Source organism: Garra rufa, chromosome 19 (assembly GCF_049309525.1).
Source record: "Garra rufa chromosome 19, GarRuf1.0, whole genome shotgun sequence".
Lineage (NCBI taxonomy): Eukaryota > Metazoa > Chordata > Actinopteri > Cypriniformes > Cyprinidae > Garra > Garra rufa.
The window spans coordinates 27385395-27401252 of NC_133379.1; the positions used below are offsets into that span (position 1 = coordinate 27385395).

Consider the following 15858-nt stretch of genomic DNA (forward strand, 5'->3'; position numbering starts at 1 on the left):
GGGCGGGCGAGAAGCAAGCGTGAGCGCGCGCGCAGCAGCAGGAGAAAGGGCGCGCGGCGCGGTGGTGAGATCGCATCTGGGTTCCGGTCGCGCTCGTCCACGTGTGAGAAGGAGAGGGAGGGTCTCACTACAAGAAGGACCCGAAAGCCTGTTTTTATTCAAGATATTATTCAGGAAATTCTGGAGACGTCATAATAAAGTGAAGAAAATGTAAAATGTGTGTTTTTTTTTTTTATCATCTTACATGTAATTCTCTATTACAACTTCTTAACAACTTTTATAATGATTTACATGTTATTGCTATACAATCCAGGCTGCTTTTTCTATGGAATGGTTTGACTTCAATCATGTAATTTATCTTGATCAGCATAAATGGCTCATGACATTGATTTTTTTTAATACGTTCCTTGAGGTTCATTTATAATGTTAATAGTTTTTTTACACAAAAACATAAATATGTTGAAAAAAAATCTACCCTCATTGTGACCCTCTGTCTAAAACGACCTGTTTTAATAAGGGGCGGGTCCTTTAAGGATTGTCAGGAATCAGCCACTGTAATGATTTGCTAAGGTCATTGCATAGGAAACAGTATCAACACGAGCTAATGCATGTTTGTTTTCACAACATGATCAAAATAAAATGGTAATTTCCATGAAAACATTATGACATCATTTACTTACCATTTATGATGCAGCTGCAGTCAAATCTAGTTCTGCTACATCTTTCAACAAATGTTTCTTTGTGAACTCACCATGACACTGCGCCTCGTTTACAATCCTCTGACACAACCCTGGATGCAATTAAAAATAAACTACTTGTTCCTTACACTGGGATCCTTCTATATCTGTACAAAGACGCAAATGAGCTGTTTAAACCAAATGTGTCAAAGCGAATTTTCTTTCACTCCATTTGTCCTATTAAAGGTTGTATCAGCGATTTCTAGCCTGCAACATAAAGTGTCAAATTCAGCTGAGCTTTCTTCACGATCCGCTCGCTGCCTGCCCCATAAATTGTCTGTGAAAAAAACGCGTCTCTCTGGTCAGCCTAGGGTCCGAGATATGCCAAAAAAAACAATCGGCACTACAAACCTTTCCACAGATAAACAAACAGTGTTCCAACCAATCAGCGTCAGGGGTTTGGTGTTGTGGACTTTCGCTCCGCCTCCCTCACATCCCTGCACCAGTAGGAAAGTCCACAACACCAAACCCCGGACGCTGATTGGTTGGAACACTGTTTGTTTATCTGTGGAATAGTTGATAGCGCCGATTGTTTTTTTTGGCATATCTCGGACCCTAGGCTGACCAGAGAGACGCGTTTTTTTCACAGACAATTTATGGGGCAGGCAGCGAGCGGATCGTGAAGAAAGGTCAGTTGAAATTGACACTTTATGTTGCAGGCTAGAAATCGCTGATACAACCTTTAACAACAAACTCAAGCGAACCCGCATCTGTATACTGTATCCAGTGTAGACAAGATAGCAGCAGTGATTGTAATTTCAATTTGCTTTTGACGCGACGCGACACTCGCATTCAGCGCTTCAGTCATTAAACGACTAATGCCGCGTTCCAGGCAACCCGTTACTCGTGTTTTTCCAACCTTCTACCCGTGAAAGTGCACCTGAACGGCAGTCAAACCCGTGACTTCCCACTAGTGAACTCATACTAGATCGATGTACTCCCAGTTACGAGTTCTGACGTGACATAGCCCGCGAAACCACAATGTCAGCACCTACGGGTGCGCTGTTTGTGCAAGTGGTACACAGTGAAAAAATATGACTTTATGGCTATATAACGTTCCAAACAAATTAATAATAATGTAATAATAATACATGCTCTCAGGCAGTTTGGGGTGACTTGCCTGGAACGCAGCATAAACATCAGTGGGCGGGGCCTATATTGTGACATCGTTTTTAGACATCGTTCTGCTTTTTGTTATAAGTCAGAAATGACAAGGAGTCCGCTTCCCGCAATACAAGTCAATGGAGAGCGTTGGTTTGTTTTCCGCCCTGGCGGGCGTCGCTCTGTCTCTATGCCTGGAGGCAGTGTTTTTGCAAATGTTTGTGACCAGGTGGTCATCTTGCACCTCAGATCCAAACGAGCCAACTTTGTAGCTTGATTAAATAAATGCTTTGTTTAATATGTGAAGGACGTTTTAAGCTATGAAACTTGCAGTTTGTTTTAATGCTAGAAAGACCTCTTATATGCCAAAAGATCAAATTTGATTTTGCATGTCATGACCCCTTTAATATGTATGCCAAGTCACTTACAGCACATGTGCAATCCAAATACATTTCAGTAACAGTAAATTCTCACTCCATTTTTGTGGGGCCTCTCAATTCACATCAGTGAAAGTATTTACATAGATGAGACATGTATGTTCTGCTTGTCCAGATGGAAACTTGCTGTAGTGTGACTATTTTGCCCTGTGACCAATATGAAAACTAGTTAAAGCACATTCAGGATGAAAGATGGCTTTTTGAGGCAGATGTGAGCAGCTGTCACAAGACTCAAAGCATTGATCCATCTTGGGTGCTGCAGTATTGTGTTAGTGTGTACCATGTTCTAAACACTGCAGCAACAAGGTCACATGTTCCTCATCTCAGAAGGTGTGACTATAAACCCTAAGGATGTACAGTATACATGTGAGGCTGGGCTGGTATCACTTGTGTTTTTTCCTATTAACCAGTGTTACTGGTTAATGAGTTTGTGAAATCTACTTACAGGAAATAAAATGGTAATATAACACCCAAGGACAGAGGACTCTAACAGTAGTTAGCTTTGAGAGGATTATTATAAAACTACTGTTAGAATAATTTGTTACACTACAGTAAAACTCCAGCAAATGGGACACAGTTACCATCTAGTGGTCAGAAGTGGTAGTTCAGTGGTCATGTACTCAGTGACACATCTGCTATACAAAAATTAGACCAGTTTTACCAAACGTGACCCTGGATCACAAAACCAGTCTTAAGATGCACAGGTGTATTTGTAGCAACAGCCAATAATACACTGTACGGGTCAAAATTATCGATTTTTATTTAATGACAAAAATCAGGATATTAAGTAAATATCATGTTCCATGAAGATATTTTGTACATTTTCTACTGTAAATATATCAAAACTTAATTTTTGATTAGTAGTATGCATTTTAAGAATTTGGACAACTATAAAGGCGATGTTTTGTTTTGTTTTCAGATAATGTATAAATCTCAATTTCAAAAAATTGACCCTCATGACTGGTTTTGTGGTCCAAGGTCACAAATATGACAATATTCATGTTTCTTATCAATCTTATGTTCTGTTCTTTAATAGAACTAATGATGTGTGAATAATTAAAATAACTTTCTATGGTAAAACACTGACGAAACTGCAGCAAAAATGAAAAGTAAACAAAATAAAAGGCATTTGTCATTTATTTTATGAAAAAAGTACCCCGTGTACAAGACATTCCAGGTAGGCATTTACATCAAATGTTTGCCTCTATCACTTCCTCTGACCCAACGTCCCAACCCTCCGGCCCGTATCGCAATAAACAAGCCTAAATCTACTCACACTGTATTCTTGATTTTGTTGTTTCCATGACTGACATTTACAGTATAACTATAAACAGCTCAATTTTTTTTTTTAAGAAAAATACAATAAATCAGCATGCATGTCAAAGATAAAAAGTAAACTTTTGTTTTAAATATAAAAGGAACTTTCTTTTCAAATCAGGGCCTAAAAAGAAATCAAGTTATATATACTTTATCTATATAGTCATATATTTTTTTTTATTCTTTTCAGTCTGTCCCTAAAAAAAAACAGAGAGGACTTGATCAATATTTTTATCAGACACTCAGAAATGACTTGTGGAAGTTTTGTAATCGTGTGCACCCAAACAGACAACAAAATAATCATTAACATGATTAATCTTAAAATAATTATGTTTTGACTACATCTATTAGTGTTTTAGTTAGTCTGAAAGACACATGTCCCTCTTGAATTTTGGCTTTGTCAAAACGATTGCAAAATCAAGTGACCCTGCAATTATTAATTTTTAAAACACCCGTTCATAAACCAAATCAAACAATGAAACAAATACCAGTTCCCTTTACAATACTTACAATTGTTTTGTTAAAAAGTAATTAAGAGAGGACATTACAATATCTTACAAACACTTCAGAAAATAATCATAGACATAGTTATTCTAAGAGATATCAGATAGTAAAGCAATCCACAGAGGAATGGCTGGGAAACAACTGTTTGTTTGATTGGAACAGTGTCCTATTTATAAGATCTATTGTAGACTTACATTCATGAATCAATTTTGCAAGAGTGTGAGAAGAGGAAGACTGTGATTTAACTATCATTGAAATAAACATTAAGAAACACATCATAATATGGCAGTAGATATCAAGGTACAAATGACACATTTACTGCTTCCAGGTGTCAGCATCCACTTCAACAACACTTCTAGCCTTATCTAAAGTTATCTGAAGTACAAATGTCAGTCATAGGAGCTGTGACTACTTGGAAATCTGTATATTTATTGCTGGCCAAGGCGTTTAATAAGACAGGAAGTCTGCATGTGATCCAGCTTACTGATTTACATGTTCATGTCATTGTAAAGCACCTCTACAAAACCACCAATCTACTTGATTCCCATCAAAATATTTTCCTAAACCATACATTTAGCTGAAGAGGATAGAAATCGGTTTTAATATTGTTCTACAGCTATAATAATGGCCAAATTAAATCTAGAGAGCTTATGCCTAATTAAAGCCATATGTTCCATGGACTGCCTAAAAGTGTCGTGACATTATTGGGAAAGGCATGATTCTCATAGACGCACATTTCAGGACAATAATACAAAGAAGGAAAAACAAATCAATAATGGCACAGCGCCCAATGGGGAAAATATGAGGCCACAAAATAAAATAAAAATAAAAACAAAACAATAAATACATCACAGACTGGTGCAGAAGTCAAATCAAAAGTAAAAAGTGTGAGCTTTCCTTTTTCCGCTCTCTCTGTTGAGATGGGATGGTTGTTGAAGTTTGCAAGGGTAACGTACATCATTACCAAGATGCCAGGGAAGAGAATTTGAACTGTGAAGTATGCTTCAAAACTTCTTCTCCTTGCAGTTTTAGGTTTGGACATCCCTTTCAGAGTCGGTGGAAATAAAAAGCAATTTTTTAGTTTGCTTTTTTAGCTGTAATTTTTTTCATGACATTTCCAAAAAGAAAAAAAAAGTTCTGACATGATGCATTTTTATTGTCTCTTTTCTTTCTCTTTCTTATAAAAAGTCTCAGAGGGGGAAACAACCTTGACTGCATACAATGTTTTTAAAAAAATAAAAAAGTAAATAAAAAGTGTTCAGTCGGAGTCACTGCTGTCTGAAGTGGAGCCACTGGAGCTGCTGCTGCCCGAGTCTGAGGAACTGCTGCTGCCGCTGAGCCGAGAGGGGCCTGAGCCTCCTTTCTCTGAGACCAAACAGAGAGAAACAGTGGTTATAGAAGTGAACCAAGTCCGTATTTGCATGCCAAAAATATGGGCCAATTTACAGAATTAGTCCAAAGTAAAAGTTGGAAATGCAATTTGTTTTGTATTTTGAATCTAGTTTTAAAAGGCAAAAATCACACTGATTTAAAACTTAAGGATTAATTTGTTTGAATGTACATTTAACCAAAAACATCTTAGTTGATAATTCAGTACACTTTATTTTTGACAAAACATCACGTTTTCAGTAGTGACAGTAATGCTTTGGAAGTGACCACATCACATTACAGAATTTAAAAAAAAAAAAAAAAAAAAAATTGCATAACTGTACTAAAATTGTTTATTTTCCACAAATGAGAATTATGTGTACACATATAAAAACTAAATGTTATGGAATAACTCCCCCCCAAAAAAAAGTGTGCTTAACTGCAGAAAAAAAGGTAGTGACATTCCATAAAGTTACACAGATTTTTTCAGACTTCTGAACACATCTACTCAACATGTAGCTATAAAAGAGAGTGACACCTGAATATTTCATAAATTTCAGGGTGTAGTTAAAATCAGACTTAGCCAATGAACAAAAACATACATTTTACAAAGAAAATATAAAATAAATATTTTTTGAACTTTCCTTTTTAAAAGAATTAAAAGGATACTTGTAAAAACAACAAATGGGAAAAAAAAACAATTTTATCAAAACTTTCAATATTTTCATAAGGGGTTCAATTTTGGTTTCAATTAGGGTTTCAATAGATAATAGAAGGATCTTAGTAAACATCTAAGGTTTGAATACTTAAATGCTTTTTAAATGTGTTCTTTGGTTGTGGGACAACAGTTTGGACCAATTCTATAGAATGGCCCATATAGTTTTAGCTGTATTGTAGGCTAAGAGTGCACACTTACGTGGAGGTTTCCTCTGTTTCTTCTGTAAACAGGACTTGACATATCGCTCCAGCTCACGCAAAGTGGAAGGTTTGAGCGTCTCAAAATCTATTTCGATTTCATCAGGGTTGGAATCCCGCAGCGAAGGCTCTCTGGACTGAATGATGTGGACCACCCTGCCCAACTTCTCTCCAGGCAACCGGTTGATGTCGAGACTCAGTTGCCGTTTCTCATCATATGTCATGGGGAGCGACATCTCCTCGTCGGACTCGTAGCCTGGCCCTCTGCCACCCTTCTTTGGTTGCCTGTGAAGATTCCATCAATACAGCAGAAACCCTTTAGACTGCAATTGATTGTTTTGAATAGATTCAATCCATAAAACAAATACATTTTTTAAGAAAAAGCTAACCTGTTGCCTGGAACAGTGCTGTTAGCCTTTCTGGCAGGACCCTTTTTCTGCTGAGCTGGTTTTGGTGGTTGCCCTGGCTTGGCTTTCTCCTCAGGCTTGGCTTTGTTGTGCTTGTTCTCTTTCTTTTTCTTGTCTTTTTCTTTCTTCTCTTTCTTTTTCTTTGGTTTACTTACGGGGGCCTGAGAAAGAGCGGCTAACTGCTCGTGGACGGCTTTCAGCTGGGGAGAGCCAAGAAGGGGGTGTTAGTGATCTGCTCCAACTCGGGCAAAACATCACTTTTTGTACATGACATTTATATTTGGTTACTAAAGACTTCATTCATTTTGGTTTTCCAGTGCCAAAGAAACTTTTTTTAATTACAGAAAACATGCAAACAACTGTCATTACTGCAAAAAAGTAATAATAGTTTAATGCATAATTAAATACAGTATCATTCCAAATTCTTGTTAACAACACCGGACAACCAAAAATCATTCATGTCTATGATTATCTGTGATTCCAAGAGTGTATGTCAGAATGAAACAGAACGAAAGATCAAGAATAAAACAATAAGGTTTTAGAAGCAATTCTGCCCTTTACAACTAGAGGTACATTAAAAACCACATTTGTTTCTAACAATTCCTCTGCCGTTTACTAAATATAACTCATTGAAATACAATCAGCCAATTAAATTGTTATCGGTGATAACAGCGCTACAATATATATAATTAGTATCTCCGTTCTAATGCATATTGACGCAACTGATATTTACAGAACAAACCAAAACAGTCAACTGTGACAATACCAGACTGTTACACCCCTATCAATCACAAAGCCATAGTAAGCCTTAAAGAATACCACCAGACCAGGGTTTATTCCATTAAAACAGTCTTCAGGAATAAGTGTAGTTAAAGAGCAGTTAGAGCTTCTTACTGCTTTCTGGAACTAGCAAGAGCTTGTCTAAATGCAAAGCAAGCCAACATGTACAAAGAAAGTTCACAAACACACACACACACACACTTTCATCTATTCATTTCTAAAACTCTCACCACTTCCATTCCAAACACACGCACTTCCGGTTTCCCAACACCACCCAACAAAGTAAATATTTTTCTGCTGCTTTTAACCCTCTACCGCTGATCTCACTATCAATATCATACGCTCGACCATCTATACAAATAATGAAAGCAGCTGTACAGCTATTACACAATGTTCATAGGCAGGGACAGGGAAATGAAAAGTAAAATCACCTGATTATTCTTGGTGCACCCGTTTTTTATCCCCTGTCTGCTACCAATGGGGTGCTCCAAAGAGATACACTGGTAGAGAAAATGGCAAGGGAAGAAAGTATGATATAGAGCTCCAATAAGACAGAAACAAAGCCACAAAAAATGCTACTAGATCTACATTTAAGCATTCTGGGATTTAATGCAAAGTAGATATGCAGTTGGTTGCGGTAGAGGGCTAAAATGCAGCTCTACATACGAGTACACAAAATCCAAACTGAAAGCAGAGAGGTGTTTGCTGTGAAAGAGAAGGAAGGATTATTTTAAGCAAAAGCCCTTCCAGGTCCTTCAGAGCATGAACATTGATTGGTATGGTGTGAAAAGGATAATCAGAAGGGCTGACACATATCGGGAGGCATCTCTGAGCCTGGAGAGGTTAAGAGTACTTGGTCCTTGTTTTGAAACCCACCTGTTCCGCACCCACCTGTTCCTGCAGCTCGGCGAGCCGGGTGGCCCTCTCCTCCTCAGAGTCGGAGCTGTCAGAGGTGGAGGAGTCGCCACTGCTCTCACTGCTGACAGTACTCTTACTGACCACACCGGCCCCGCCTACACCGCCTGCCCCGGCCACCTCCACTGGCTCGTCGGGCATCTTTGCAAACCGCATTTCAAACACATCCTAAAAGAAGAAAAGACAATGTCATTAAACAATTCAAAGAAATTAAAAGAAGATATTGCCAAATGAAGTAGGGGAGAAAAACACACCTGCAGCTTTCTGGCCATTGCAACCACCTCATGATCAGGAGGGTTGTACTTGTAACAATTTGAGAACATTAATCTGACATCTGCAGCAAAGCTCTGTGCATCTTGATACTCTCGACTGTCCATTTTTTTCTGCAAGCAAATAAAGAGTTAGATTCAAAAACTAACTGAACCACAAACATTATAAGTTTGTGTGCAAACTCAACATACTTTCACTGTGCTCAAGTCCATGGGGTGTTTGATTATGTCATGGTAGTCATGTAGCTCAAGAGCTTCTGCGTCAACAGGCTTGTAGAAAGGCCAGGCATACGCCGCATGCTTTTTCGAAAGCATTTCTTTAAGGATGACCTCGCAGTACTTGAGCTGCTCTGAAAGCCTGCCCTTTTTGCTTCCGTGTAAGCCTAGTTCGCCATCCTCAATATCCTTTTTAGGTGGTTTGATGGGGCGACCAGTGCTTTCTCGCCTGGATGCCACCTTGCCCTGTTTGCCTTCTGAAATAGGGGTGGGCGACTGACTCCTGCTGGCGGTGATGGCAGAGGTAGTAGGGGTGGTTGTGTCTGCTTTCCTCTTTACCCCCTTCTTCTAGGAAGCAAAACAAACCACACAGAGGGGGAGACACATAACTGGCGGTGAGGCAATGTCCATATATTTATATTAGGTGATATTCTGAGAGGTTCTGCTACTTACTTTGACCGTGGGTTGCGACGGAGGCATGCCGGGTATTACGGCAGTGGTTGTGTTCTGCACAGCTGGTAAGCTAGGGGTAATGATGGGCACTGGAGCTGGAGAAACGACTGGCGTCTGTGGACTCGGTGAGGTGGCAGCTGGGAAAACAGAAGTGGGCGAGCCAGAGGAGACAGCCCCATCCTGCTGACCTTAATTTATAAGAATAGAAAAAGATTAGTTTCCTGCTAATGCATGAATGTAGAATGATATGATCAATTCACCATGTAAACTATTTTAAGTATTACCAGGGGCTGCTGGTTTGCGGCCTTTGCCCTTCGGGGCAGGAGGAAGAAGCTCAACCTCCTCCTGAGGCATCAGGGCCACCTTCTGAAGGAAGATTTTCTCTAGCGCTTGTGCCATCAACACAATATCATCTGTTGGCTAAGAAAACCAACAAGGAATAAACAAGAATTGCATTTGCCAAAGCAGCCTCTGTATAGTGTATAGTGCAAACCAAGCCATACCTTGTTGTAAATATAACAGTTTGTGAACATTGTGTTGAAGTCCTGCATACACTCGCTTGCACTCCAGTAGTACACATTCTCCAGTCTTTTCTTGATGGTGCCCATGTCCATTGGATTCTTTATGATCGTGTGATAGTCCTAGATACAAATAAGGCAGAAAGTCTTTTAAATTAGAAACATCACATTCTTATATACATTTTGTGATAGATTTGTGATAATTCAAAATGATGGGTGTTAAAAAAGTAGGGATGAAACCCTCAATATCACTGTGGTCACATGACGATATGAAACAATAGGCATTCCGGGCAAAACATTTTTAAAATATATTTAAACTTCTTATTCTAACATAAAAGTTCTTTAAAGTTGTGTTTTGGGCCATTATGCTTTGACACAGTATCTGTCAAACAAACTAAAACCAAAAGCACAATATGGCTTAATATCCATCAAGTTTGTTTTTTCACTGTGCATTTCAAAGTGAAACGCGCACTTTGTTTAGATGATCAGCTCGTGATCCGGTGTTTATTCATGCCTCAGAACAGCTCAGTTCACAGTAAATGCAGTGAACTCATTTATTGCATGTGCTGTTAGTTTAGCGCACGTTTGGGAACACAACAGCCACCAGTTATGCTTTATTTTGGTGGCAGAGGATTACAGACATGTCACTAGACATGTTTTTGTAAAACTGTTTTCACTGATGAGTTTCCATCAAAATAAAGTCCCTACTGTCGATTCCGTCAAAATGAAAGCTTAAAAGTGCAGTGTGAATTGCTGACAGCTAGGTAACGTTACTGCCGTCTCTTTCAAGTGTAGAAGGTAGAAAAGTATTATTGTAATTGATCTACTGTAGTGTAAAGCAAAAATAATATACCTATGAAATATTCATTTCATTTTACAGAGTAATTGTTTTATAATAATATGAATATTACGGTCATAGGAATAACAGTAATATACTATTTTTGTTATTATTATTATATTATAATTTGTTTGGCTTTCTAAAACGCCAATGGAATGTAATTTAATGTAATTTAAACTGAGACAGTATAGTACAACAGTTTCCTTTAAAGTTCAGGTACAAGTCACTTTTTTCTGACTTTAGTTTTCTTAGTTAAGAACATGGATTGGAGCTCTTAGTTTTAAACTAATCAAAGTGCATTAAATAGAATAATTTAACTTTAACATACACAAAAGCCTTCTTTGCCTTTTTTGTTTTTTTAAATATTGCAATAAATATTGTATCATGGACTTTATATCCTACAGTGAGATTTTGATATTGTTACATCCCTATAAAGCATCAAATACACTTACCGGAAGACCAAGTTTAATAGCATCAACAGGCGTGTAGAAAGGCCATGCAAACTGGTGCTTCCACAGTGTCTTGACAACTACATTTTGCATGTACTGCAGCTGGTTAGTCTTGCGGCCAGGTTTGGTAGGGTTGGTCACCTCAGGAGGAGGAGGGTTGATGGCTGCAGGAGCTTCTGGGGTTGCTGAAGTGACCGTTGACATTTTGGCAAAAATGAGTAAAACTGCTTTTTGGGGAAGGGGTCTTTAATATTCTGCACAGGCAGATTTTTAATTTTCAATGTGCTTTCTCTTTATGCTTTTCAGTTTCTCTCTTTAAGCTCTTAGTCATCTGAGAGGGACCACATCCCATTGCAGGACCTGACCTTTGACCTCTAAAAAAAAAAAGAAGAAACATGACATAAGTCACAATAGAAATAAGCTGCTTAAACTGAAGACAAACAATAACAAATAACAACTGTATTAAAAATTCACTTTTAGCCACAATGAAGTAAAAGCAGCGACACATCCTTTATTTCACGATGAGGTACATTTAAGTTAAACCTATGTATTAGATGGAGGCTGATCAAAATGTGGCCTTACAGTCGATCACAAGAAAGGGGCGGCTTTTAAATCTGGTATACTTTTAGATATTTTATAGTCAGAAATTTTTCCAAAAATTCCATTGCAGCCTGTAACATTACAATTACTATCTGGGAAACTCCAATAATACTAATAACACAAATACATAACTGGCTGTAACATATCAAAATAAACACATGTTTCTGGAAGCCAATCTTTAAGCAAATACATAGTCTACTCTAGCCAGTCAAGCTTTAGGCTGAATGGAGAGACAGCTATGCCATGCAGATTTCATACTGTACAACAGTCTGTATTACAGACTGAAAAAATAAAAAGAGACATTACAGAGAGGTCTGTCCTTTAACCTGAAGATCAACTTCAGTAACATATGCAAGAATGAGCAAGATCAACATCGTGCATTTAGGAAATACACTGGGTATTATGTCAGATCACTCTTCCCCCAAACAAACAATTGGATCTCAATTTGTAAAGAATCCCATATACATATGTGTAGCAACTGAGCTATTAATCCATTAGCTGACAAGTAATAACAACATTCATTCTGAGCTGGAAACACTACAATGGTGATTTCTGTTGTTGACATGTCAAATAACACCCTGTTTTCAAATCCTTCCCTGAAAGAATCTACTAAAGCATTTCCTGTCGTGATTTAATATTTTTGTTATTCCAAGCCTGCATGATTGACTTTTATTTGTAGAACAGAAAAGGAGAGCTTAGTCACCATCCACTTTTATTAGATGGAGAAAAAATGCAAGTAAATAGTGACTCAAACCTTTCCCGAGAAGAAGTAAAAAAAAAGTATACAGGTTTTGGAACACCTTGGGTATAAGTAAATTATGACAGAATCGAGTAAACTACATATTTATACTACTCATTTTCATCAAGTAAACTTAATGAGTGCACATGTGTGTGGTTGTTTGAACCGACAGCAGCAGTCGCAGCATTACCGCGTAAACAATCATGCCGCCTCACCGGACTAGGTCCACTTCATGTTTCCAAATAAAACTAACGTTACCTCGTTCTTAAAATAATTATTTTGAAAAAAAAAAATCATGTTTACTAACAACAAGAGTGTGAAAACGCAGTCGGCTATATTGAACAGTGAATGTATACTGCTGCACGCATATGCCACGACTATGAGAGCAATTAATCAAACTGAATTGTTTCCAACACAGCCTTGATATTCCTTCGGCATCCGACCTCAAATAAAGCGTCACATAGCATATTCACAAAATAAATTGCTTTCTTTAATATTCGTGCATGATAGCGAGGGAAATAGAGCAGGCGCGCTGAAATGAGCAGCTGATTAGCTTTAGCATACAATCAGTCACTATGTGCTAACGTAAAGATGGCGCGCAGCTATAGCTGGCTAACGGAGTTAGCATCCACACTGACCGCCTCAACAACTTCCCAAGCCCTATTATTGACTCACACCTAAACGTAACACACAGAAATATAGATTATATATAAATAAAGAGGCATACAACGGCTCGGTGGGTAAACAAGTGAATTTGACCATGTTATTTCAGCGAGGCTTTGTTGTACTGTCGCTTTGTTGAAAACAACTAGCCACTCGCTAACGGCTTCTCGTGAGATTCACTGATTGACCGAAAACACTAGTGAAATACTGACACGAAATCCGTATTACTATACTAAAAGGCGATGTTTAATTACAAATGTAGTACATTACTCACTCGGGGGCTTCAGGAGAAGGGCTACCGTGTGGTGATCCCAGTGGCTCGTCGCTTGTTTGGAGGCTGGGCAGCAGCACAGAGATGAGGTACATGGAGTGTTGTGCGCATGCGCATTCGCGCGCTATGTCCAACGCCAAACCATCTGCCGTTTCGTAGTAGTCCTAACCATAACCATTTGTTATTTTATTTTAAGAATTTTATATTTAAATGTATTTTTATTTATTTAAATTTAATTCATTTATTTATTCATTCCTTTATTTTTAAGTTTTATTTATGTATGTATTTCTACAAACCCCTATCACCCCCTTGTGGTCTTCGACACAAAGTTTGATTTTTTTATTTATTTAAAAAAAAAATTTGCCGAGCACTTTACTGTCTAAATATCACTAAACGTATCACTAAAATACTACAGATCTGGTCCCAACACTCATCCACGTCCAGCTATTTTTAGCTGTACAAAACAGCTCGTTTTGCTGCTTGATGTTGCAAATTAGTGTATTATACCATATTATTTTAATGTATTATCTTAATTATGAACACACTGGTTTGTAGTGCTAACAGTTTTACCCTTTAATGCACGTTGTTCTTGGTATTTCCCTATAGCGGCTAATGAACCAGAGGTCTCACCCATAGGCTTACTTTAGCATTGAAAGTCTTTATGTAAAACAAAGAGATTGAATTTCTGTGCAATGCTATGTTGATTGTAGCAAAGTTGTATATACACAAATATAGATTTGTTAAAGTTTGTCTTTGTTTTATGGCATTTAAAAATTTTTTTTGAATTTTATTTCAAAACATAAAACATCATGACCTTGAAACTGCCTCAACTTTTATTATTTTGTTTATTATTTGCTGCTTGGATTTATTATTAAAAAATCACAATGACTGTTTGTTATTTGAAAGTTTAATAATTTGAAGGAAAAAAAACTTTCATGTTGAAGAAAAAGGTGGATCACCATGCACCATATATAAATTGCCATGTCCAAAAATGGTCAGCCTAATTTATTCGTTTATACAAGTCTGTTTACTATAATGGGCATTGTTATATTTTGATGCCTCTTTGTTGTTTATAGTGTGATGATCAGTGTTGGGTAAGTTACTCAAAAAAAGTAATTCACTACAAATTACTAATTACTTCTTCGAAATTGCAATTTCAGTTCTTTCAACAATTTAATATTGACTGAGAAATTACATAGGTATCATTGCAGCAACTTAAATGATCACAATTTTTCCTGATAACAGCAACAAGAATTTAAAATGTTCTGCCATTTTTGATAGTAGAGATGAGAGTAATACATCATTTGAAACTGTAAAAGGTAAAAAGTAACTAATTGCATTACTTAGTTACTTTTTAAGGAAAGTAATGCATTACGTTACTTGTGCTTGTATGTTTTTAATATAAAATATATATATTTTTGGCATATGTAAATGCCCTTGTGTAATGTGGAACAGTACACCAAAAGTGAAATGATTAAGCCTCAGTCTGAAGGAAATGTAAATTCAATTATTAACTAATTTAATCATTGCAGGTTTGCGTCTGAGTTTGCATTTGACCTTTTATTCATTTTAAGGAGTACTGAATGTGAGATGAATAAATGCATATTCATATTTGTGACCCTGGATCACGAAACCAGTATTAAAGGTCTTTTTTTAAATTGAGACTGAAATAAGCTTTCCACTGATGTATGGTTTGTTAGGATAGGACAGTATTTGGCTGAGATACAACAATTTGAAAATCTGGAATCTGAAGGTGCAAAAAAATCTAAATATTATGGAGAAAATCGCCTTTAAAGTTCTTAGCAATGCATTTTACTAATTAAAATTAGGTTTTGATAAATTTACAAAAAATCTTAATGGAACATGATCTTCACTTAATATCCTAATGATTTTTGGCATGAAAGAAAAATCGATAATTTTGACCCATACAATGTATTGTTGGCTATTGCTACAAATATACCTGTGCTACTTATGACTGGTTTTGTGATCCAGGGTCACATTTAGTCTAGAATTACAGTAAGCATCATGTTTACACAGCACACACAATGGATAAAACAAAGTAACTGGCATTACTTATTTTTTAAAAATCGCAGATATTTTTACTGGAAAATACAAAGTAATGCATATACTAGTTACTTGAAAAAACTAATCTGATTACATAACTCAAGTTACATGTAATGCATTACCCCAACACTGCTGATTACTGAATTTAAAAAGTAATCAGATTACTAATTACGTTTTTAAGTTACTTTCAAATGTACTTTACTTTCAAACCTTAAATTGCACTACAAAGTGAAACTCAGTTCTTTAAAAAAAAATTATATTGACTGAACAATTACATAGGTATCATTACAGCAACTT

At 37.1% G+C, this 15858-nt stretch overlaps 1 protein-coding gene across 5 annotated transcripts; it reads right to left on the reverse strand.

The window, feature by feature from the left end:
* Positions 1–3394: 3394 nt before the first annotated feature.
* Positions 3395–13588, reverse strand: brd3a (bromodomain containing 3a). 5 transcript variants are annotated; one of them, XM_073824156.1, is made up of 12 exons: positions 13501–13588; positions 11228–11598; positions 9923–10060; positions 9704–9839; positions 9420–9607; positions 8943–9311; positions 8736–8864; positions 8443–8649; positions 7998–8066; positions 6769–6986; positions 6381–6664; positions 3395–5461 (listed from the first exon to the last, which is right to left on the reverse strand). In XM_073824156.1, the coding sequence occupies exons 2-12, from the start codon at positions 11426–11428 to the stop codon at positions 5355–5357; spliced, it is 2046 nt and encodes a 681-aa protein (XP_073680257.1). In that variant the 5' UTR covers positions 11429–11598; positions 13501–13588; the 3' UTR covers positions 3395–5354. The 5 variants fall into 5 exon arrangements, with proteins under 5 accessions (XP_073680257.1, XP_073680258.1, XP_073680256.1 ...); XM_073824157.1 differs by having other exon boundaries at positions 8458–8649; positions 8943–9314; XM_073824155.1 differs by having other exon boundaries at positions 8943–9314.
* Between the last annotated feature and the right edge of the window lie 2270 nt (positions 13589–15858).

Bases quoted from the DNA above. Each gene is read 5' to 3' on its own strand.
- brd3a (XM_073824155.1), bottom strand. From the start codon at position 11,428: ATGTCAACGGTCACTTCAGCAACCCCAGAAGCTCCTGCAGCCATCAAC. The intron at 8,865-8,942 runs GTATGTTGAGTT...ATTTGCTTGCAG, and splicing joins TGGACTTGAGCACAGTGAAA to AAAAAAATGGACAGTCGAGA. The intron at 8,650-8,735 runs GTGTGTTTTTCT...TTCTTCTTTTAG, and splicing joins CAATGGCCAGAAAGCTGCAG to GATGTGTTTGAAATGCGGTT.